The sequence below is a fragment of the Lissotriton vulgaris genome, chromosome 5 (genome assembly GCF_964263255.1).
Source record: "Lissotriton vulgaris chromosome 5, aLisVul1.2, whole genome shotgun sequence".
Lineage (NCBI taxonomy): Eukaryota > Metazoa > Chordata > Amphibia > Caudata > Salamandridae > Lissotriton > Lissotriton vulgaris.
In genome coordinates this window covers 479,778,656-479,804,274 of record NC_141693.1, presented here as the reverse complement: position 1 = coordinate 479,804,274, position 25,619 = coordinate 479,778,656, and the positions used below count along the sequence as shown (strand labels likewise).

Below are 25,619 nucleotides of genomic sequence, written 5' to 3'. Positions count from 1 at the left end.
AACAACTGGTGAATTAGGGGGCCATGTTGAATCTTGGTCTCATGGGAAGTAAGGAAATTCCTTTCTTTCCATAACCTCCCGAAGTTGTGGGCCACCCCGAAGGAATATTGGCTGTCAGTATAAATATTTACTGTCATCCCTTTGCTTAACTCACAGGCTCTAGTGAGGGCCACTAATTCTGCTGCTTGAGCAGAGCACTGTTGAATTTGAGCTGTTTCTACTACTTGCCCTAATGCCGTGAGGGCGTAGGCGGCTGAGGTGTTACCATCTGGCCTTCTGAGACATGATCCGTCCACATACAGTGTACCTTCTGGTTCTGCTATCGGGGTATCCTGTAAGTCAACCCGTCCCTTCGTCTCCTCCTCTGTCCTTAATATGCAGTCATATGGATCTAAGTGGGCATCCTGAGTATCCAGTGGGAGTAATGTGGCGGGGTTTAGTACAGTGCATCTCTTGATGTTATTGTGGCTGGAAAAGAGTGTCAATTCATATCCTGTGAGTCATGGGCTAGTGAGGTACTGTGTCTTGGTGTTATTAAGGAGGGTATCTACAGAATGGGGGACCATCAGAGTTAGGGAGGAGTTCATGACGATCCCCGCACTCTAACGGACCATGAGGGCGGCCGCAGCGGTCGCCCGTAGGCATCCTGGGAGAGCCCTTGCAACAGGATCTACGGTGGCTGAAAAATAGGCACATGGCCGATGGTGACCTCCGAACATCTGGGTCAAGACAGCGCATGCACAGCAGTCTGTCTCATGTACAAAAAGATTTTTGTTTTGCTATAATCAGGAGTACCGAGGACTAGAGCAGTACACAGAGCCCTCTTTAAATCTTGGAAGGCCTGCACATGCTCTCTAGTCCATGGAAAGGAACTGTCTGATATGTCTTTAGTGGTGAGGGCAAGAAGAGGTTTGACCTTGGCCGAAAAGTTGGAAATCCACTGTCTACAGTATAAGGTTAGGCCTATGAAGGCTCGCACCTGCTTTTGTGTTTGTGGGGCCGTCATAGCATTGATAATGGCGACACGATCAGCGGTGAGCTGCCTTCCCTCCTTCGAGAGGAGACAAAACTGAAGCTTTTTCAAAGAGACTTTGAGATTATGGAGGGCAAGGTGACGTAACAAACAGAGAGTAGCTTCTTTACATGATGGGGCAGAATTTGCAGCAATGAGGAGGTCATCTACATATTGTAATAGTGTGGAGTTATCAGGGAGTTCCAAGGAATCTAGTTGACTTTTGAGGGCTTGACTATAGATACTGGGGCTCTCGGTGAAACCTTGAGGGGCGCAGCAGAATCTAAAGCTCCGCCCACCAAGGGAGAAACCAAAAAAAATGGCTGCTGTCAGGATGTATAGGAATGCTAAAAAAGCCATTCTTCAGGTCTATGACAGAAAAGTGTGTTGCCTCAGAAGTGACCATCGTTAAGAGGGCTGTAATGTCGGGGACAACAGGATATTGGGAGATTGTTATTTTGTTAAGGGTTCTCAGGTCAATCACAAATCTGTATATTTTAGGGGAGAGAGCATCTCCATTGGTCTGTTTAAGAACGGGAATAATGGGACTGTTACAGATATTGCCATGTGTTTCCTCCACTACTCCCTTGTCAATTAATTCAGATATTATTGTTAAAAGGGCCATTTCTCCTTCCGTGGGTAGTCGATACTGCCAGAGGCGGGGGAGAAGTGCACCTTGCTGGATGCGTACCACATGAGGGGATATGTTGAGATACCCTACATCAGTGTCTGATGATGCCCAGAGGGAGGAAGGTAACGACTGCAATTCTGGTGGGAGGGGACCAGACAGATACATATAGGAAGCTGCGGTGGGAGAAATTGTTAGGGATACACCTTGGGGACTACATGATATGGTCGCATACAGAGCTTTCAGTAAATCCATGCCTAACAAGTTTTCACTGCAACCTGCAGTAAGGACCAAGGGAGCGTCAACATGTGCAGGGCCAATATCGAGAGGGAGGGGTTCAGAGACAAGGCTCATCACAGGTGTTCCTGTAAAACCCACAGAGACATTCATATTGCCAGAAAGGGGTGCCTCCAGGACTGACAGACATGCAATAGAAGACCTGGGGGCCCCAGTATCCAAAAGAAAATTCTGATTGTTCCCCACAACTGACATTTGAACATACGGGCCCCTTTGATCCACTGGAATTTGCAATCTGTAATACCCCTTTCCTGGCTGTCCTATGCTTGGTAGGACCCTGTCTCATCAACTTCGTCATAATCATCATTGTAATAAGTGTGTGTTGCTTCGTACCCATCAAACCTATTGGCCGGGCACTGCCGGACGGGAGCGTCATCCCTGGGCCTATGTTCTTTATCCTGTGGATGGGGCGGGTCATGGTCCCTAGTCGGCCTCCTCTTCCTGGGAGCGCGAGGCCGAGTCTTCCCTGTTCGGATGTTTTCAGCTAACACGGGACAGTCATCTATCCAATGGCCGTACCCCTTACAATAAGCACAATGATCTGTTTGGAGGACTCCCGTACATTGAGGGCTGGAGGGGGTAGACTGGCGAGCCCTCGGAGGGGGTTGGGGTCTGAAATTCCCACGGGCATCAGGACCTCAGGGAGGGTAAGCCTGCTGCAGAAGTACCTTAGTCTTAAGATCCCTAACCTTTTTACTTTCCTTGTCTCTATCTTCATTCTCCCTATTCTCGTGATATTGTGCCATAGCCAAGATACCAGTCATAGTTTGGGCAGACCACGTACTTTCAACTTTCTTAAGCCTGGCGTAAATCTCAGGAAGCAAGTTGCTGACAAACTTATTGACAAACACTGGGCCAGAACCTGGGGTCTGGGGATCCAAACCACTATGTCCCTTTTATTCTGTCTCAAAACTGGTAAAGAAGTCAGCCACATTCTCATGTTTTTGCAGCCTACAGGCGTTTATTTTATCCCAGTTAATGACAGTTTCCGGCAAAAGTATTTTCATAAACGTTATTATTTTACCGAGGAAAGTCAGGATGGCAGCTTCTGGTTTAGTCCCTCCTCCCCTTGCTTCTTCCATAGCCTCTAGGTCGGCCCATTTACCTCCCAATGCCACTTCATGGTCAGTATGTCGAATCTTGTCCCAAATTTCAGTGGGACAACCGTACCAAAAAGTAAATCTATATCCTCAAGAACGAGAGTACCTGCAGATATAATCTGACCTAATTCTCTGTAAAAGGCAGCCAGATTTTTCCGGGGATCTGGTAATTGTTCTTTTAACTGCATTGCTTCTGACCTTTTCCAAGGGACATAAACCCAAAGCCTGCACCAGTGTGCCTCAACAGCCCCTCTGCCATTTTTTGGGGCATCGGTAAGTGCGTTAACAAAGACAGGGGCCGCCTCTCTCAAATGGCATAGCTGTTTTTTGTTTGTGACCTAAGGTCCATTAATCCTGTGGGTATCTGCATAAGCGCATTCTCGAATCTTTGCATGACCAGCGTACATATGTATTCAGCCCAGGTGGTCTGTTTCATAATCGTCCACTGGGAAAAGGTGGACCATATAATAATAATAATAAAAGAGTTTATAAAGCGCCTGGTGACGCCATCTCGGCGTGTCCCCGCACTGTGGAGAAGAGTACCAGGATGCAGAGGCAGACATTATAGGGTGAACAGGTAGGTTTTTAAGACTTTTCTAAAAATAGTTTCTGTTTCAGCTAGTCTGATGTTCATGGGAAGGGCATTCCAGTTTTTGGCCGCAAGCACGCGGAAGGAGCGTCCTCCCATCCTGGCCTTCTTTATACGAGGAATTTTAAGGAGACCAGTTCCCATAGAGCGAAGTGCTCTATTTGGCTCATAGGGTATAGCTAAATCTTTGAGATATTCAGGGGCTCTCATAGAGTTGATCCTGTAGCATATAAGCAGAGTTTTAAAGAGGATCCTTTTCTTTATGGGAAGCCAATGAAGAGCATCCAAGGTGGGTTTAGAAGGAGCTCTTTTGGGTAACTTAAGGACTAACCGTGCTGCCGTATTTTGTAGGACTTGAAGCTTTTTCTTGTTCTTTTCAGTTGTCCCTAAAAGAAGCACATTTCCGTAATCAATACGGGAGGTGACTAGTGCTTGGGTCAGGGTGCGTCTGGCCTCTAGCGGAAGAAGGTCTAGAGTGCGATTTAAAGTTTTTAGCACCCCGAAGCACTTCCCTACCACTTTGTGGACGTGACTGTCAAAGGAGAGTTTGGGATCAACCCAGACCCCCAAATTCTTGGCTTCCTTGGCAGGGGTAGGTAAAGGTCCTAGACAGGAGGGCCACCAATCCTGAGTCCAGCTGGTATCGCTACCACCTATCACCAGAACCTCTGTTTTGGAGCCATTAAGTTTTAGGCAGTGTTGGTTCATCCAACCTGCCAGCTCCTGCATGCAGTTTTTGAAGTTATTTGCAGCTAAGGTAGGGGCTTGGGATAGCGAGATAAGCAGTTGGGTGTCGTCGGCGTAGGATACTAATTTTATGCCATACGATTGTACCACATCTGCTAGAGGGGCCATATACAGGTTGAACAGGGTAGGGCTCAGGGCAGAGCCCTGAGGCACCCCCTGTTCAAGGGAAATGCTGTCTGAGAGGAATGAGCCTCTTTGGACCTGAAAACTGCGGCCCAGAAGGAAATCTTTGAGCCAACCTAGTGCTGTCTTGGTGACCCCAGCTTTGTTTAGACACTGTAGCAAGATGGAATGTGCTACAGTGTCAAACGCAGCGCTGAGGTCCAGCATGATGAGTGCCATTGTGTGACCCTCGTCTGCTCCTGCCCGAAGAGTTTCAGTCGCTCTAAGGAGAGCAGTTTCCGTGGAAAAGTTCGTTCTGAAACCAGATTGGGATCCATGTAGGGAGTGGTTGGATTCTAGGTGAACCATCAGTTGTTTGTTTACAATTTTCTCGGCCACTTTCGCAAGATAGGGGAGGAGGGAGATAGGTCGGAGATTTTCTAAGGTTTCCTGACTGATGTTAGGTTTCTTTTTAATGGGCAATACTATCGCTTTTTTCCAATCTTCCGGAAGACAGGCCATGGAAAAGGATACTAGAATAACATGCCTGAAATGGGGTTCCAGTACTTGTAGGCTAGTAGTTAGAACTTTTGGTGGAGCAGGGTCTCGAGGGGAGCCTGATTTAACGCTTTTACATATATTTATAAGCGTTTCCGTGGGAGGTACAGAGAAATGTTGGAGACTCTGCACCGTGGGATCCGTTTCTAAGCTTTCCTTAAAGTCGTGACCAGAGGTAGTCTGTTCAGAGAAGTTGGCATAAATGTTGGTGATTTTTCCGGAGAAATACTGAGCTATTTTATTACAGGTTTCAACCGAGTCATTACAGGATTGATTGTCGCTGGTGATCACCGATATTTCTTTGAAAATTTTATAAAGCTCTTTAGAGGAGTTCTCCGCCTCCCCTATGCGAGTTTTGTAGTGGAGAGCTTTGGAAGAGCGGATTTTTTTATAGTATTGTTTTTGTGCATTATTGTATTTAGTTTTAGTTGCAGGACAGAAGTTAGTGCGCCATTCTCGCTCCAATTTCTTACAAGCCGATTTAATAGCCTGAAGTTCAGGCGTGTACCAAGGACAAGATTTCCTCCCGTAGTTAGGGTTTTTCATTTTCCGAATGGGAGCGGTGGTGTCTAGGGCCTTTAGAATGTGATTCTGTAAGAGACTGTAGGCTGTTTCGCAGTCTGTGCCTCCCAGGGAGCCACCTGTATCAAGTATTTTATTAAAAGTCTCATGAGAAAAGTTTTTCCAGTTCCGTCGTAGATAGCGATGATTGCCGGCTGGTTTGGGATCGGAATCGGATAGTTGGATGGTGAATGGGATAATGAAGTGATCAGTCCAAGGGACCGGAATGGGGGAATTGGCATATACTCCGGAACCATTCATAAAGATTGGGTCTAGGAGATGGCCCAGCCTGTGAGTGGGATCACTGTTGATAAGGTCCAGCTGTAGAGATTGAAGTTCAGACCTAATGTCCTTAGCTTCGGTATCGAGGGGATCGTCAAAGTGGACGTTCATATCACCAAGCACAATCAGTCTATTTTTCCTAATTGCTAAGTGTGCTGTGGCTTCTGTCAGGCTGGTTATAAAATCATACAGTCTGCCAGGAGGCCTGTATACAAGGATGCCTGACAGAGAAAGTTGAGGGTCAATGATTATTGTAAAAGAGCCAGCTTCGCAGTGGTCAATTATGATGGGGGATAAAGAGCAGACTAATGGAGATCTGATGGCTATAGCAATTCCTCCTCCCCTTCCATCTTTTCTGTCTATTCTGGAGAGGGAGTATCCAGGAGGCAAAGCCTCTATGACGTCAGGGTCAGAAAATTCACCTAACCACGTCTCGGTTAAAAACAGAATATCTAGTCCATCATCCTCAAGTAGGTGATGTATTTGGGTGCTGTGTTTGCTAAGTGAGCGGCAGTTGATCAAGGCCGCCTTAATCTGCTTAGTGACAGGATTCCTAGTAGGTAGCATAGTCGGCGTAAATGAGCACGTGGGGCAGCTATACAGGGAAAGCGCCTCCATATTGTGTTTGCATAGTAGGGGGACTTCAGGGCATAGATCTAGCAGTACCTGCCTATCATATCGTAGCGGTGAGGGATGAGGGTGGCAAGGAGTCCTGGCCCCGCGCCCCGTCCTGACGCGGACGGGCGCAGACGGGCTGGACTTTGGCTCGACTTCGGCTCGCTTCCGGCGCGCCCGCTGCACGCGTCCGCTGCGCGGGCGCTGACCTACGCACATTTTATGGGCGACCTAGGGGCGTCTTTAAAGACATAAATATTCCCATTATTTATCCAACATTCACACTGTTGCTTCTGTAGGTCATTTTCTCGAAGGGACGAAAAGCTGACTGCAGAGCGCAAGGAGGCCAGTCGGGGGGAATTCAACAATTTATATAAATCCTGCTTAACTGTAGACCACGGGGAAGTAGGAAAAGGGCGGGTAGGGGTAAAGCCGCAGGGGTTGGGCAGATGGAGACTTGTTGTCATTCCCGCAGCGAGGACAGGGTTAGCGGGCGTGGTCGGTGTCATAGGAAAAATTGGGAGGGTTGGTGTGACAGGGAGAACAGTAGAAGGGGCAGTGGGGGCAGGAGTGGGCAGTGGCGGGGGGACATGCGGGTGTGAGGCGTCAGGGCAGGGTACATTGGGGCATATGCAAGAGGGCTGTCTAGCATGGTATCAAGCAAGGAATCACCTTCTTCTCCCCCTTCCATATGGCCCTTTCCTTACTTCTCACGAGCTGGATAACATTTTTGTACCATGGCTCCATGCTCCCTATCGGCTATTTCTACCGATTTTGTCATTTGATTTTGTACATTTTCTCTGGCGTGGTCAGCCATTGACATACATTCCTGTTTTCTTTCTTGAGCCTTCTGCTTTCAAGCTCTGTGCTATATCTCTTTCTTCCAAAATCGGACAGATTCAAACATAGACGGGCACGTTTTTCTTTTCATTAATTGTTCCTCTAAGTTGGCGAGAACTTGGGAATTAAAGGAGCCATACTTTGCGGTACTTTGTTTCGTATATTTTACCCAGAATGAGGAAAACATTATGGCAGAAGGGCAATGTTTAACATACATCGTATGGCCAGGGGTCCCTTCTGGAGGAAGCGGACAAGCCGCCTCCAGCTGGGAGTCCTGCTTACACATACAACAACATAATTTCTTGAACTTACTACTGACTGGCATTCTTGTAAACAGATAACAGACACCAGCAGGTTTTAAAAAGTCACCTCGCTTGCTTGGCTTTTGCAAAAGTCAATAACAGCAGAATCATACAGACTTGGTGGGTGATCAGTCCACCCTTACCTTACAGGGGTAGTTCTCTTCTGCAGACGTAGGGCTGTGTCCTGCTCCAGAAATTATTTGCTTGGGGACTCCAGCAAGGACGCGGTCATGTGGCCCAGACCGTGTGGGGAGGAACAGCGGGCGAGTCGTTCGGCTTACCGGATTGCAAGAATACCTCTGGTAGGGCGCCTCCGTCGGAGTCTTTCCGTGCACCTCCTCACATCCACAGGGCCTGAGCTTTATACTCATGGAGTCCCTGTTCAGGCGCCATTTGAAGAACTGGAATAACCCACTTACTGGGTCTCGGCGGCGGGGGAACCGCCCAAGGCTTCCATATTCTTCATATGTAGTAAAAGGAGACACAGGAGGCTTCGTCTGCAGGAGGAACCCAGATTTATTCAAATAGCCCAGGCTATGGAACAGAGTCCTGAGCTCGTTAAAAACAAGACAGAGGAGGCTGCTGCTTTACTCCGCAGCTTACAAGCCTTTTATACTTTTTCATTCCAGTCTTTTGGCTGTTAGTCCATTGTTCAATCAGGGCAGTGTTTGCAGTTGATAACCAGATCCAGACGATGTTTGTAGTTGGTGACCTGGTCAAGGCTTGGTACTCAAATCATTGTTCACTCAGCTTGATCAAAGCACGGTCATTCAGGTCATTGTTCAATCAGCTTGATCAAAGCTCGGTCATTCAAACCATTGTCCAATCACCCTGATCAAGGCCCAGCAGTCAGACCATTGTCCAGATAACCTGATCACGGTGTCAAGGATGTTTACCAAGCAGGGAGCAGGAGATGGAAAACAAATCATTTACACAGGGCGTGAGTGTCTCATGGCTTTCTGACAAACTGCAAAGAACAGGGGGGGGGTTGGGTGTGCGACAGTTCCTGGGCAGAAATGCAGGCTGGAAGATGGTTTTTGTTGTGTCAGTTAGAATTTCCTCAGGCATCAGCAAAAACTACCAGGTAGGTCGTGTCAAAGTGTTTGACACGAAATGGCAATGAAAAAACAATGAAGGTCCGATACAAATGATGCCGATCAGAAGAACACTTTTCCTCATAGGGATCCATAAGTTAGTTACAGTCACCACTCACAATCAAATCATCAGTCGCATGAGAGGAAAGAAGTGAGGAAAAGTCATTCTAATCGGTTAAATCAACGCCATTAGGGCCATAAACATTACAAAAGGAAAGTGGTATATTATTAACAATAGTATCTAAAAAAAAGATCTACCATTAGTATCATGAAACTCATTTTGTAACTGAACACTTAATGACTTATGAAACAGAATAATAACACCATTTTTGTTGTTCACTGCTGGAGAGCAAAAAGCCTCTCCTACCCACTGTTTACGCATTGAAGACAGATGTTGCGATTTAAGGTGCGTTTCTTGTAACAATGCAACCTGACATTTCAATCTTGCTAGATAAGATAAAACACGTTGTTTTTTAACAGGGTTGCGAATACCTTTAACAATCCAAGAAATAATACGAAGACTATTCATCTCAGGAAGTTAAATAGGAATAGGCGGAAAGGTTAGTAGAATTCAAAAAAGAGTAGGGGAAGACAGGATAAAGGTATGAAGAGAGTAGAATTAGAAAGCAAAGAAGAATAAAAAGAGAAAGGGTTGAAGCAAATGACCACCACAGGAGTAGGAATAGGAACCAGAGCAGATTGAGAAAAATAGCAGAAAATTATAAGCTGAGATAAAAAAGAACTCAAGATAAGGACACAATAAGAAGCCATGAACTGAGAGAATAAAGAAAAGGATACAGGCAAAAATAGATAAGGTAAGTGTTACCAGAGAAACAATGAGAGAGGGAAGAGAAGATGACTGGGATAGGATAGAAAAAAAGAGATGACAAAAAGCTGAGTGGCTTTAGCCATAACGGTCCACAGAAAATGAAACAGTAGTTGGGGGGGGGGGGGGGGGAATGGCACAAACCAAGATGACCACTTCCAGTGAGATGAAACATTGAGAGAAGAAAAAAATGATATAGAAAATAGATAAAAGATGAGGGAGAAAAACTCCAAAAAGAAAGTAATAGACTAATGAAACAAGGAGAAAGGAGACTTACCAAACAATAAAAGGACAAAGCAACAAGATGAACCAGACTTGATAAACATAAGGAGAATGCTGGAATGAATCCTCAATGACAGGACAACACAAGGGGGAATCTAGAAAAAAAGAAAAGAAAAAATGTATAGACAAAATCAAGATAAGTAGTACGACATACAGACAATTATTAGGTCTCGGAGAGAAAGATAAACATAAGTGTCAAAGAGCAAAACAATCAACTATTGCTAATTTCCATGAGTTCTCCTCGATGAGAATGTATGAACTACCAAAGGTCAGCAGGATCTTCAAAGGAAAATGTTCTGTCTTTGTAAGGCATTCATGGATTTGAGAGCTGGTCTGAGATCAAGAAATTCTTTACGTCTGCTAGCTGTTGGTTTAGAGACGTCTTGACTGAAAAAGATTTTATGTCCGGCCCATAACATCTGTTTGTGTTGCTTGGTCGCGTTGAGGATCGCCATAAGATCAGAGCAGTGCTGGAAATATGTGATGATGCCTATTGGTTTAGTTGAAGAGGAAGCAGATTTGGGCCCTAATCTGTGCTTTCTTTGAATTTTAAAATCTGTAGATTTAGGAAGGCCAGCTATCTGTAAGACTTGAGTTTTTAGGAAGGAAATCATGTCAGAACCTTCGGAACCTTCCGGAATTCCGTAAATACGTAGGTTATTATGACTATTTTGATTTTTTAAATCCTCTGCAGTTCTCTTAAGTTGGGACACCTCTTTAGTGAGGGTGTCGACTTTAGCGAGGACATCCTGCGCATCACTCAGCTTCTGCTCAACATCAGACAATCTCGAATCAAGACCATATTTCCTCAATCCTTTGAAGAGTAGCAGTGGTATCAAACATAAAGGGGTATTTGGGCGTATTTCTTCCATAATGTCCTCCAGCGTGAGGGGAGGAGGTGACTTGGGCAGAGAACAAAGGTCCTTCTTGAGTCGCTTGCCAGAGTTTGTTGTTGTATCTTTGCGACCTCCAGAACCAGCCCCTGCAGCACTCTGGAACTTAGAAATTTGCAAATGGTCCATGGCGCAAAGTCAGTATGACGAAATACAGGCACGCAAAATATGAGGACCACCAAGACAAGGGCAAAAAGTTACTGCAAGAGAAAAGAAAATCGTCCTGCACAGAAAAAGCTACCAGATGAAACCAAGCAAAATCCAAGGCAACCAACAGATGTATAGTTCATTAAAATATATTGTATTGTGGAGGATGAATGGTTGGATTTATTAAAATGCTGGACTAGACTGTCAGTGCGCACAACATGCTGTATAAATACAGGCAAGTAAGAGATACATTAGGCATTGGCAGTGTTCAAAAATATCCAGAAAGTTGAGCTGTAGCAAAGTGAAGGTTAAAACTGGCATGGTGCTGGAAAAAAACAAAGTAAAACTGCCCAAGTCCGTTTTTATAGATATAAAGGCCAGTAGCCCATTAGTCAGCAGGAAAAAGGAGTCTCTTCTAGCCAATAAGTGAAAAAAAACGAACCAATAATGGCTCGCAGGAGAAGTAGCAAAAGGAAAAGGTTTTGAAACCACTATAAAACAATGTGTAAATGCACGCTATTTCTTACATGTGCCGACTGGCGGCCGCCGTCACTGAGGAGATCATTATGCGGGGAGAAAGAAGATTAATTGCCGCTGGAAGCAGTTGGAAACACGCCTGCATGCTCCTGGAAGTTTCTGAAGTGTTATGCTTCGTTTGCGAGCATCAGCGCTGCTGAAAGAAAGGCTCCTTCGCGGAGAAGAGAAGCTCGATGTGCCAGAGCGTCTCAGGTTGCGGCCATCTTGCCGCCGCCACGCGCCTCCCTATATATGCATTTTAAGCACAGATTTTCATGTTTATACATAATAATGTACAATAATAACTACCCCAACATTATAATTGACCTTAGACTTTGGATGGGAAAGCAGATAGTGGTGTATTGTAATATTCATTTACAGGGTGCACAGGCACCCATTTTGCATATGGGATAACCATAATGGGCCGGTCCTATAGTAGACTTAGTTTGGGAAACAAAAGTGCTTATGCCGCCACCACACTTTTAAGGCTCAACCAGGGGCCAGAAAGGAATGTCATGAAGCCAGGGCCATAACTTAGCAAGCTCAGCCTGTGTTTGTCTTTTATAGCTGGACCACCAGCAGAAGATTCAAGCGTGCCAATTATGGATGGGGTGTCATCCGTCATGCTACTTCTCTTGTAATCCTGACATGTCCCTTGCCACTACTGGTCGCAGCAAGTCATAAAAGCACCAGCAGAACAGAAAGTAAACAGGGCAGATAACGCATTTATTGTCTGTGCTTGGTGCAACTTTCCTCTTCACCTGGTCCTTCAAGTCAAAATCAGGAGCTGTGGAGGGGCTGGTGGTGTGACAAAGTGAGCCCTGTAATGTCATCAATATTCAATGTGTGTATGGTGACGCTTCCACACCCCTTTCCATGTTGGTGAATTGACATTTATGAGGAGGTTAGACCTAGTTCATCAGACTTTGGTGTTACTGCACCTGCTGCACTAACTACCCCACCAGAATAGGGAATTCTTATGGGAATATGGTTTCTCTACGTCCCTCATTCTACCTGTCTTCCCTTCTCTGATTCCTTTCTCCATCTCTCTCTCTCCTCTCCTTCGTTCCTTGGACTCTCTCCTCCTTAACCTCTCTAAGCAGCTGTCTACCCCTCTGCTATCACTTGTACACATCGTTTTCCTCTCTTGTCTCCCAGCCTCCTTATTTCTGGTTCCTTTCTTTTCCCTTGCCCCTTTTGCTTGTCCTAATCTCAATTTTCTTTCTCTGTGATCCTTAAGTAATTCTCTGATTCGGTCTTGGTTTCCTTTCCTCCTCTCCTTTTTATCTTTCACCTTCTCATTTTCCTTCATTCCTTACCTATCTCTTCTCCATTATCCTCTACTCCCTTCTTACCCTCCCACCTTGCCACCCTGTCGAAATATAGACTCCGAGTTCCAGGCATGTTCTGTGTCTGAAAAAATTATGAAAGGCCAGTTTGTGAAATAACTGCATTTGATGCAGAGAAGACTGGGTCCCCTCCCGCCTCAGGGCCCTGGTGTCACTGCACCAGCTGCACCACTGGCAGATCATAAAGGTCCGGCTAGTACTATAGGGTTTCCATTTGCCTCCTGAAAGAGGAAGGAGGTCCCAGCCAATCGCTTGGCCTATAGCCTATGTAGAGGTCTTTGAAATAAACATGGAGCGCACAGATGCTTTGTCGTGTAGGTTGCAGCTTAGACATGCACTTCCAGGAAAAGCATTTTAAATTTCTTTTCGATATGTAACTGAGTGACGGTTGGAGGTTTTTTGCACAAATGGAATTGCCTGGGCTGTTCTGCTTGCCTGCAAAGCACAAGATTCGGTTGCATCATTTGCCAACAATTAGAAAGAAGTAGATACAATGAATTCTGAAAATATAATTTTACCTGTTGTGCCGGTGATTGGAAAACACTTTGTAAAAATATGTGTTAACTAAATGATTTTTCGCTGATCACCGACAGATTCTGGATACACACTTTGTGGTTATATCCTCTGAACAAGCAAGGTCCGTCTCAAGAACTTTAGTTAATGGTTGAGTAAATGAATGAATGAAACACATTTTTTAAGGCTAGTTATCAAGCCTTTGGGGTGTCCTGATGCTCAGAAAACAGGACTAGTGGGTAAAGAGGTCACGAGGATTAGAACAAGCAAGACTTTAAGGGCCGGATGTAGGTAAATCTAATTTACCGACTCTTAAATACCGAATCATACCGATTCGGTATTTATGAATCGGTAAAGTAGAAGGAGGGAGATGTAGGTAATTCTTTTTTTTTAATTACCGATTCTGTAACATTCGGTATTTACTGATTCGGTAACTCGTCATTTTTAAAATGCTTGTTTATGTGCAGGAAGGGGGACCTTCCTGCACATAAACAATCATGCATGGCGTTTTTCTCTTTGTATGTGTCCTGCACAATGCAGCACACATAAAAATGGCAAAAATGAGGATACATAAAGCATTTCTCCTTGTAGCGCCCTGTAAAAGACCAGATTTGTCTTAATGTTGGTGCTGCCCCATATTTACGCCACTCTTGTAACTATGGGGCAGCATCAAAATCAGCGGGTGTTACGGCAGAATACCCACTGCAATGCCCATTGCCCACTCCTTTCACGCTAAGTATAGCATTGAAGAGTGCCTTATTTACAAGGCAGCGTTAAGCCAAGTAAAGTGGCTTAACGCTGCCTTGTGAATAAGTAAAATTACCTATAGCCAAAAAGTGATGTTCTAGTAGTGACAGGGGCTTGCCAATATGCCCCTTTGTATTCTTGTTGACCCAGCACATGTGAGGAAAGGTGGATCTGGGTCTAGAACTGAGGCCTTTGGCTACCTGGTCATGCGGAGGTCGGCCCCTATTCCGAACGAGGAGGCTTAGAGGGCCCTGCAGTCATCCTTTTCACTAAGGCCTGAATGCGACTTAGGTGGACTTCCATGCTGAGATTCTCAGTGACCAGAATTACTGTTACCGCCCAGTATTTCCACATGGAATTCAGCCTATGACAAATTAAACCCCTCGGAAAAGGGAATAACAGTGTGAACATGGAAATACAGTGCTTTATTCTGCACAGTATTCTCTATTCTGGGATCTTTAATCCTGTCGCTTACCACATTAATTACTAGTAAAAATAGTAATAATCAAAAATTCTCAACCCCTCAACTTTTGTTTGTGAAAGGGTGAAATGAACATTTTGCAGTTTGCCCGAAAACTCACCTGGGTACCACATGTAAAACACACCTCATGAAAACACCACCAAAAGATATGTGGTACTTTATAAGACCAACTTTCCTACAGAAAATGATGAATGTAAATGTAATCTGAAGAAATGACAATTGTGGGCATCAGATTGCTAGACAGATTAATGGTATTGGTATGAGAGATGAACAGCTTTATTAGGAAAAAGTTCTGCCAGTGAGCACTAATAAAGACTCTTTGGCCTAGTAAAGAAGGTAAGCAGAGGACGGAGACACACTCCTTAATGCACAGGCAAAATATTCTTCTTTAATTCTTGAATTTCCAGATTTCAGTAAGCAAATAAAACAAGAGGATGTGGCCTAACAGCCAGAGCTGCCGACTTTGAAGCTGCGGAACCGGGTTCGAGCCTCAGCGTTGGCTCCACCTCCTGTGAGTCTGGAACGTAACTTGTGCCCGTGTAAAGTGCTTCAATATGTTCGGTGGAGTTCGCGCTATATAAAACTGCAAACAAAAAATTAAAAAATCTTATGCCGCATATGCACAGGTAAAGTACGTCATTAATAGAAAACTGAAAGATGTTTCAGAACTTCGAGTTAACACGCTAATGCGTTTCGTCAAATATTGCGTTCTTGGAAGACCATTGAACGTCGATCAGTTGTGCTTGCACTTGCGAGGACTACCTTACTTACAATTCAAAATAGGTAGACCTAAAAGAAAGATTTGAAGAGGCAAATGGCCCTCCACTGTCAGAAACCAGGTTCTTTTCTGAATGAAGTTGGAACCGCTAGTTTGGGAGAGGAAAGAACGGTTGGTTTGTTTTCGCCCTAATTGTTCCTAAATTATTTTCAAAACTTCGAAGCGGATTTTACATTTACCAAAAAGAAAACAAGAAAGTAATATACTCAGATTGGAAACTCTGGCCTGATTTAGGCTTTGGTGGATGGGATACAGTCCATCAGGGTGGCCGAATGCGTGACACTAATAAGGTACTGAGTGCCCTGTAAGGTGGGTTCGTGACTCTTAAGCCGCCTTCCATTCCACATACCTCTTCCGTTGTTCTTTGGCCCAGCACTGTGAACTCTTTTCGTTGTTTGTGTCATCCATATGATATGGCAGCAAACTGATGCTCTTTCTAAAATGTTGGACTGCGCTTGTAAACATCTCGGTTCTTTACTGACTTCTGACTTTTATTATTGTAGTGTGTTATAAAGAATACTGCAAAAACTAAGGAAATGTACTTGGGCATTGAAAACATTAAGCTGTTAACTGCCCATGTGTCACGAGTCGGGACTCGGGTGCTTTTTTTAGCACTGAGTGCACTAAGCATTCTGTGACTAGGAGGACAACATGTATAATGGACACAGTGAGTAAATGTGTGTAGAACTGTTGGATGAAAAACCAGGACTGGATTAAGGTCACTTTCCTAAGAACTGGCCAATAGGCAGGGCTTTAGGTGGGCCGGGTCTCACCAGTGCTAGGCACAGGCAGTTTTTTAAACGGGCTTCGAAACGGGTCTCTATGGGGCTCTGTTTTGTGCCCTGGCACAGGCGGTCTGTTTTTCCTGGCTGCAGTGACAGCAGGCACATCGCTGTGCGCGTGCTCCCACTGCTCACTTCTCAATAGTGGAGAAGTTACGGAATGACGTCATGCCAGGTGAGAGTTGTAGGGGGAGGGAATTCCTTTGAAGAGAGTCATTTTCTCTCTGGATTTCCCTTCTCTTTTTGAAACTCAGGAGCAGCAACATTGGCGTGGCGTCACCAGGGCTTTAAGTGGAAACTTTTTCAATATTATATACAAGCCATAGTTGCTGCTTATTTATCTTATGCAACTAACAACCATTGACAAAGCCAATTGTTGTATGTATGATGTTACTGGTTGTATCTGGTTGTATCATATATCTGGATGCAATGACATAAACCAACAAAAAAAAAATCGAACCCCTTTGAGAGACCCCCCCCGTTTTTCATCCCACTTAAAACCCTGCCAAGAGGTTTAAATATTATTGATATTCACTTAATTTAATTTGACTTCCATTAATTCTCACTTCCCAAATACAATAACTCTCACTCTCTTACCATGTTGTTGAACGTGTTTCTCTAAATCCCTCTCACTCTTGCACCACCATCAAAGACACCTGCAGCAAAATGCAAAAACTAGCCTATTGCCACTCAGCATTCCTAAATCCAACACGCAGTGACTTCACACACCTAATGAACTCTGAAAATAAAATGTTGCTCTCGTACGTCCTGGAATTTCACACCGATGTCCCCCACCCGACCACCGCCAGGGATCACTCCCACAATTAAAACTTTCAAAACTAAAATGCTTGCACTCATTTGAAAATTGTGTCAAAAACCTAACACCAAGAAATGTGAACCCTAGAAACATGCATTGAGCATGATCTCATCTGTTATCACAATTGACAAATCCTTATAGCAAGTTCACTTCTGATACACTCTTATTTTGTAGCACAGATTCTATGTATTTTACTGTGGGGCCTAATCTGATTATACATATATATATATATATATATATATACATATATATATATATATATATATATATATATATATATATATATATATATATATATATATATATATATATATATATATTTATATATATATATATGAAACACGTGACTCCTCTGGATTTCTCGGTGTTTCCGGCGCCTGCTCAGCACACCAGCGAACAGAAGGGAGACGGACCATGCAACATCAGCATATCGATATTTTATATATATATATATATATATCAAAACAAGACGGCTCCTGCCGAGATACTGGGACCCGAGGAGGGGTGGTGTACACTCCGGCGGAGCGTGCCAGTGATTAATTATCCAAATCCTTTTAAGAAATCCAAACGTACGCTCTCAGGAAAATGAGTCAAAAACCACGAATGCTGGAACACAGGTTTATTCCACAAAACGTGTTTCGCCTTGCGGCTTGATCACGTGATCACCCACTAACCATAGGAGTTCTGAATGCAGTTAAGTCTGGACAGAGTAAGTATTGCGTCTTATACCTCTACATAGTTTACTCCAAACCATATGTTGAGGCTCTAATCCAGAGGCCTTCTTTGGGCCTGTGTAGATCACCGTTCACAATTTTCAGCGCATATAAGAGTAGAATAAAGCCATTTATGGCATTTCAGGCTATTTATCAATAATATAAGTGCTTTATGTATTTTTTTACAAGCTTTCTTCTAAAAAGTAGTTGTCACATGCATATAGATTCACCCAAAATTGTGTTTCTTTCAGGGGGATTCCGGAGGGCCCCTTGTGTGCCAGATTGGAAAAGAAAAGTGGGAGGTGCATGGCGTGGTAAGCTTCGGCCCCATTGGATGCACCGTGGAGAACAAACCCAGCGTATTCACCCGCACCTCAGCTTACATTCCCTGGATTGAGGCAACAAGGATCCGTGATTTCTTCTTGCATTGAGTCTCACGAGACAAGCCTTGGGGGATCATGCAAAACACAGAAAGATCTTGTGTGAAATGTAGGAATCTGCGTGTCGTTTTCATATCTACACCGACAAGTAATCATATGGAATATCTCCACTTCTTTTTTGATTCTGCCCACTCCTACCTAGCTCTGTCTAATGGTGAATCTCAAAAACCAGAAGAAAATCAAGCACTCAAATTCCAAGTGGTCCACGATACTCCCATCCAACTCTTTGGACCCTGAGGACCTAGTATTATGTTCACCGATTCACACACTATTGGTGTTAGATTTACTTTATTGTGCAAGACCCAACGGAGTGTTTACAAGGAGTCTACCTAGACTAAGTAATGAAGAGGATTGTTAATTCATGCAACTGTCCAATTGACATATGATATAGTTATCACAGCGTTAGTGCCTCATATTGCTTGTGAACCGATGTGTCGTCATGTAGTAGGTTTATGTAGGGATTCTATGTTCCAGAAGAAAATACAGAAGGCATTCGTTACTTTGTAAGGATATTCAACTGCATGGCGCACAGTCAGATCAGCCAAGCACAGCAATGTCTATGGCTGAGAAATAAAAAATGTCCATATAAATACGGATGGTTCTCCCCATTAAAATGGTTGCAATCAGTATCTTTCCTTTGTACCCGTTGATGTTTTATTTGCTAATGGCTAGCAGTCAAATCGACTTTTTCCCTTGAGTGACTACATTAATACTATGGAAGTTCAATAAGAAATGTAGACATAACAATTCAAATAGTGACACGCCTTCCAGCAATGCAACAAAGAAAGTCAAGGTTCAACTAATCTTCATTTGCCATTGATTATGCATTATTGCCTGATTTGTGACCTACACGCGGGGCCTGAAGAGGTGTCAGACCAATATATGTAAGTCATTGCTGAAAGGTAGTGTACAGTTCAATGAGTATGAAGCACAGTAAATTAAGGCTAAATTGGATTCGACACTTACATGGCGACCAAGATGCTTCAGTAAAGAGGAGCTTAAAATTATCAGCAAACCATGCCATTGAAGAACAAATGCTCAAATAAATCTTAATGCAGTGCGCGGAGTAAAGGGTAAAAATAAGAGTTCTCATAGCCTAGAAAAAAAATAATTAAACCACGACAAGAACAATCTGTGCAAGCCAAAGTGGACAGCTGTGGTGGTAGAGGGACATACTTGTGACAGTGCTGACATACTGTTCACATGCATTGCCCAATAGCACTGGGATTGGCTCCAGAGGAAAGAACATGAAAAAATATGACTCCAGGGAGGAAATGTTTAGTATTGGGTAATCTTTCAGGCACCATATATGTAAATCTTCATCAGTATTTTAAAATCCATAAAAGACATGCCCTTAGTTCACATATCTCATAAATGATTCTTAGTTACTCGTAAAACGCCACAGGCCTTTCAGAGACCCCCAACTTTTTAGCCCATTTCTTATCCCCCCTTAGCTTTATAAAACGCAGTCTATGACCAATTAAGTAAACAAGATTGGTTTACTACCATATGTTCCTTGTTGCCAGCTGGTTTTGGGGAAGAATTCTCAAAGATAATGCAAAGATGAAAGCCTGGAACAGACCGGTGCACCTCCTATTTCTCCCTCTGTTTTTTGTTAGGAGTATCTTTGCTGTTGGGAATATTGGCCTAAACCCAGGGCATAACACAGAGTTGTCACTTTCCTGTGTGGAGGCCTGCTTCTTGGCCCTTGACTGTGCCATGCAAAAACCTAGACTGCAATTTAAGCATGTTCCTGGTAGATAAACGTGTTACTGCTAAACTTAAAAAAAATTTAAAAATACTAAACACAAATTTCATGTCCACGTAAAAAGAAGAAATCGGTCCTAACTTTTTACATGCAATTGTATTTTTCCTGTGAACTGTGTAGCGGAAAAGTTAAATAAATTCCTTTAGTATAGGGATTTTTATCACATATTGAAGTGGTTGCCCGCTGAAAAGCCTGAACATAGAAGGATTACTAGATTAATTCCTCTCTGCTCAGACATGAAAACAGAGAGAAACCTGTACGGACATTTAGGCCACACACCAACGTGTGCAAGGCAGTCATGCTCCATGTAGAACATGTGTACTCGCAAAGATATTACCATGGGTTCAAAAAATGTGGTCAGTGGTGTGACCGAGGGCCGCATTGATTCGAGCCAGGGTGGTGGTTGTTGGTTGGCGGTAAGGTGGAAGTAGGGGAAGCGAAGCATATACATCTAGTGGCTTAATTGTACTGTGTGAAACCAGAAAAACCTGGGATTAATCCTGGCTTCCCCAATTAACCAAATTGTGTGATCCTAAGCAAACGTTTTCTTTCACTTTCCCTCCTTTTTCTTCATTATGAGTTATAAAAAGACTTCAAAATACCTTACTTCAGGATTTGGGAGAGGATGTAGCCTAAGAGTTAGGGCGGTCGACTTCAAATCTCGGCAACCAGGTTCGAGTCTCGCAACGACGCTCACCATTCAGTGATTCTGGGCAAATCACTTCATCTCCCCTTGCCTAACAAAAATGAATGTGTCCTCATGTAACACAACTGGTGCTCATGTAAAGCGCTCTGATACCTGATTACGGGTCAAGTTCGCGCTATATAAAACTTCTAAAAAAAAATAGTGCTGGTCAAAACCTTCTCCTCTGTTTGATGTAATAAACTATAATGTTGTTCATAGATAATTGGAACCCAGGCCACCCAAAGAGTGCACATAACAACAGATTTGCCTCTTGGTTCACTATTCACATTGTTGTCCGGGTGGGGGGGGGGGGGATGTAGGTTTCTAAATTCATGTTTGAAAACTATCACTTAAAAAAAATTCTTCTCAATGCACTGCCATAAATTGATGTACTAAAGTGAAACAGCTCTTCTTGTTTATGAAACCCACTTTTTGAATTTTGAAGAGACTTAATATTTTTACACTTTTTCTGCAAGATATCTTTAAAAATCAGTGTCCCTAAAGTTAAGGGGTGCAGGACACCCTAGTTACTTCCTTTCTTTAACTTAAATTACCCTTTAAATAAATGCTTGCCTATGTACATACCATCTCCTTGATGTTAGTGCTGAGTTAATTAAAAAGCAGTGTAGTGTTGCTGTTGAGGAGGGGGTTGCATGTAAAGGTCAGGAGGGTCGCATGCGGTCCCAGGGCCGTATATTGAGTTTCACTGATGCAGACTATCTACGAGAAGTGGAATGAACTTCCTGGACCCCATACCCAGCAGTTTCAGGGGAGCACCCTGGTGCCCTACATACACTGTCAAAAGAAGAAGCTGCTAAATGCAGACCTAAATTTTGATACTGTGCGGTTTTCCACTGCTGGCTTCTTATTGAATTGGTATTCCCAAGTTCAGCACTGAAAGCAAGTAGAGCACTTTTGCATGTAGCAAACCCCATGCATCTATTCTCCTGCCTACTGTGCTGAACAGTGTCCACTGTCAGATTGGGACGTACAGCCAATGGCAGTAATAGCTGCTAACCTCTGACCATATATGTAACGAGGACTGAGGATTTCTAGCTTCTAAACAAGTCCCATCACTGAAATTACTTTACAACTTAAGTTTATTCCAGTCCTTTGAGCATGACGACTGCATAGGAGCTATGCTTTTTTGTCTAATTCCTAATAATTAAATGGTCCCTACACCGTAACTGAAATCATTACATTATTTAACTGAGACAGTACTCGTCCCCACCAAAGAGTTCATACAATTGGTTTACCACATTGGGTAGTAGAAGATTTAAGTACTGACTAGTGCAGGTTAGTGAGTGTAATTTAACCCCTTTGCTGCGGCGGCAATTCCGCCGCAGCGCTAGGGGGGAGAGGGGGCCGAGCGGCGCTCACATGCTCGTGACGGAACCGCTCCGTCACGAGCCTCGGTTGAGCTGTGCTCATGACGGAGCGGTTCCGTCATGGCCCCGTCCGCTCAATGGAACGTCCAGCGCAGGCGCGGAATTCGCGCAGGCGCGCTGAGCGGGCCATGACGGAACCACTCCGTCATGAGCACAGCTCAACCGATGCCCGTGACGGAGCGGTTCCGTCACGAGCATGGAAGGAGGTAGGGGACCAGCTGGCTATTTAGGGCACCAGAAAGAAACACACATTGGAACTAGTGTTTTGATTGGGGTTAGCAACATTTCGGAAGGAAGCCAGTTCTATTTGAAGGCTGATGGTTCAACCCTGTCCAGTTGCAGAAAGACTGCCAAGACCTGTTAAAACATTTTCCTAGACATTATTAAACATTGCTGCAAAATGAATTTGTTTTTCACTCTCCCTGTCAATAAAGGAAACGTTCTGCTATTATTTGGTGCTTGTGTTTTGTTGTAGATTATAAATGTGGATTTTAATTTCTGTAAGTTTAAAGTACCATTTATGCTCTATAGTGCTCTATAGTATTTGAACCGTAGATTTTCATTAAATTCAAAAGGGGATGGATGTCAACAACAGATTGGAAATATGATGCAAAGTTACAAATATGAAAAAATCATTATTGTACTTCGGTGACTGTCTTTTCTGTAAATATGCAAAACCATTAAATGCAAATTATAAGCAGGAAAATGTTGTGCATTGTAACCTGGCTGAGTTTGATTTCACTGACTTAGCAGTTTCTTGCTGTGCACATGTGCTGTATAAAAGTATAGTCAGTGATTTAAATGGAAATTTACAAGTGTATGTGCTCACTCATCAGAGTACCTGTTTGCTCCTGCATTAATGCAGTAGATCAGTACTGAAAAGGGCAGATACTCTCCCTTTGAAACATACCATCTCAATTGAACTGTGTTCTTACATAAAAATTAATTCCCGCCGTTAAAGTTAAATAATTAAAAAATATACGTCGCTAGCAATCTTCTCCAAATGACACTGTCCCACTATTAGAACTCTTCCTTGTAACCATGGTGCCAAGATCTATTAAAAAGTCACAACTCAATACTTACATTGTCCCAGAAAATACACCAGGCCTCTACAAAACTATTAGCTCTTCTCAGCATCTCCTCTCCAAACAACAAACTAGTTGGAATCAATCTCTTTACCTTATCCCAGTGATAGCAGTGACTGTGTTAGTACAATAACAAACTTATATTCATTACATTTGCAACAATGTATTGTTTCTATGGCTGTTGGCTGATGATGCTCTGTAAATGCTTAACCCCTTCACTGCGGCGGCTATTCCGCCGCAGTGCTAAGGGGGCGGTGCGGAAATGCGGCGGGCGCATGCTGGTGACGGAACCGCTCCGTCACCAGCGTCGGTTGCGCTGTGCCTATGACGGAGCGGTTCCGTCATGGCCCCGCCCGCTCAATAGAACGCTAAGCGCAGGCGCGGAATTCGCGCCGCGCAGGAGCGTATGGCGGGCCATGACGGAACCGCTCCGTCATCAGCACAGCGCCACCGCAGCTGATGACGGAGCGGTTCCGTCATCAGCAGGGGAGGGGTTAAACTACAAATGTGTGTGGCAAAGATGGTACAACAGGGGAAGACCTGGCACACTCTGCTACACAATAGCTGTTGGATATCTGAGTTGACTGTAAATTGAAACACATAGGAGAGGCTCTCTTCCTGTTGCTAGAGGTGCTCAGATTGACAAAGAACTTATGCTGTTTATGAGGAGTAACTAGCACAAGAGTGATCTCCTTTATCCCACACCAGTATCATGAAGACTGCACTGCGCTTGGCTCTAGTTAATTTGTGGCTTTTCAAGCTATGTTTAGGTGCCACTGTTGATCCCGGATTGAACTGTTTTGAGGAGGCAGCTGAGATGTGGAGCAACAGTGACATAATGGCTTAGTAGTCCCATTCTGGTGGTGGCACTGTCATTCATAAGATGAAATATCAGCCAAAGGACTAATGGTTTTGAAGTCAGAGGTGGTGGAGGCTGAGGATTTCATGTGGATAGTTTGATGATTCTTCTGAAGCAGGGGAAGAGTACCCACTGTGCCGCTTTGTGTGAAAGTGAGAGAGCAGAATAGTGCAATATATACTAAAATTTGGCATTATTTTACTTGGCCCTATGCTGGTCCACTTTATGCTGCGGTGCACCAACTCATACATCCTTGCACCATAGTGAAAGGGTGTGTGCATAATGTCTAGCATAGGCTTTATACTAGAACTGTACCCTTCCAGTACAAAATACTATTTTAGATATAGCGTAATGCTTCACACTTCAAATGCGCGCAGTACAGTGCTCTACTGAGAGCGTGAAAATAATCCTGTGCAGTTTTAGTTCCCGCAGTGATGATTCACTTCTACACGTCATAAATAGTCAGCAACATTAAAATTGAACGGTTTTGCGTGCATACAAAATTATTCTAGATGTTGTTAATTTTACACCCTGTAGTGAATGAAGACTTTTTAGGCCTTAAAGTGAGGAAAAACGTAATATAACTCGACTTTTACTCATTCTCAAATCTTGTATTTAGGTCTGATGAGAGAAGGAGCATGACTTTAAACTAGGAGGGATGATCCACACACAAAAATCTAACAATTAATGAAATATGCAACATTTGAAAACAAAATATTTTTATCTGTTTTCAGGAATTTAAGGTCCACGCTCAGCATTTTACATAACAATGTGGACGTTTTCCCATTAACAGACATTTACTCCAAATGTTTATTTCACACCCCGTAGTGAATAAACAGTTTTAAATGCCTAAAAGTGCTCAAATAGGCCATTTTCATAGAGCTTTACTTATACTCAAAATCTTGTGTTTTCACTTATTGAGAGCAAGAAAATGACTCCAAATATGCTTATTTCACTTCAACAGTGGTGATTCACATCCAAATGAAACACATACTTAAAAGACACAACACTTGAAAAAATGTGGGAAATTTTGAGACATTTCTTTATGTCTGTAGTCAGTGATTTTCTTACAAAAATATTTTTGCATGAACATTGACTTCGCATGTTGTTTCAGTCACACCCCATAGTGAATAATCACTTTTTAAAACATCAAAGTCTCTTCCAGAAAGTGGATTATTAGTTAGGGTAGATGGTAGCCCACCAAAATAATAACATTACTATTCTTGCTATGTCCAGTAAAGGTTTCAGTAATTTAAAGCTAAGCTTAGACCCTGGTAGCTATGGCATGGAGCACACAGGCTTAACCTAAGAAAATGTATAGAGCACTTAGAAGTATGAAAACAGTTAAAAAGTTGAAAGCACAATAAAATAAAAAAGACACTCCACTGTATATAATAGAGATGAATTTAATGAACGTGATATCAAAATGACAAAAAGCGAATAATTTGATTCAGAGATTTGAATTCTTAAAATTTTAAATGAAAATAGCACCAAAATCATTCATGACCAACCATGGTTATCTGGTTGTGATTGACCAGTATTTAGGATCGATTTAGGGCCGATCACAATGGAGTACAGATAAGAAAAAGAGATTAGGTTTGTCGCAGTTCAGAAGTTTTACTCCTGACTTAAGGCCAAGTTTATATTCTAGTGGACAGCCATTTTCTCTGCCAGGGCGATAGAATAAATTACTCCATTGCCCTGACGCAGATGCCACCTGCCAGATTTAGAAATTAACTGCTGTCATGGCGAACTGCAATCATGGAGGCCCCTGTCAATTGTTTTTGCAGTTTGGTGCAGGTCTCCGTCAACATGATGCAGCT

General features: G+C 43.4%; 1 protein-coding gene across 1 annotated transcript in view; it reads left to right on the top strand.

Moving 5' to 3' along the window:
• Nucleotides 1-18,640, top strand: part of LOC147711117 (elastase-1-like) — an 86,935-nt gene extending 68,295 nt beyond the window's left edge. The window contains exon 6 of the mRNA XM_086920111.1: nucleotides 17,823-18,640. Coding sequence (XP_086776237.1) covers nucleotides 17,823-18,002 — 180 coding nt within the window. The 3' untranslated portion in view covers nucleotides 18,003-18,640. The remainder of the gene's footprint in view (nucleotides 1-17,822) is intronic.
• Nucleotides 18,641-25,619: the final 6,979 nt, after the last annotated feature.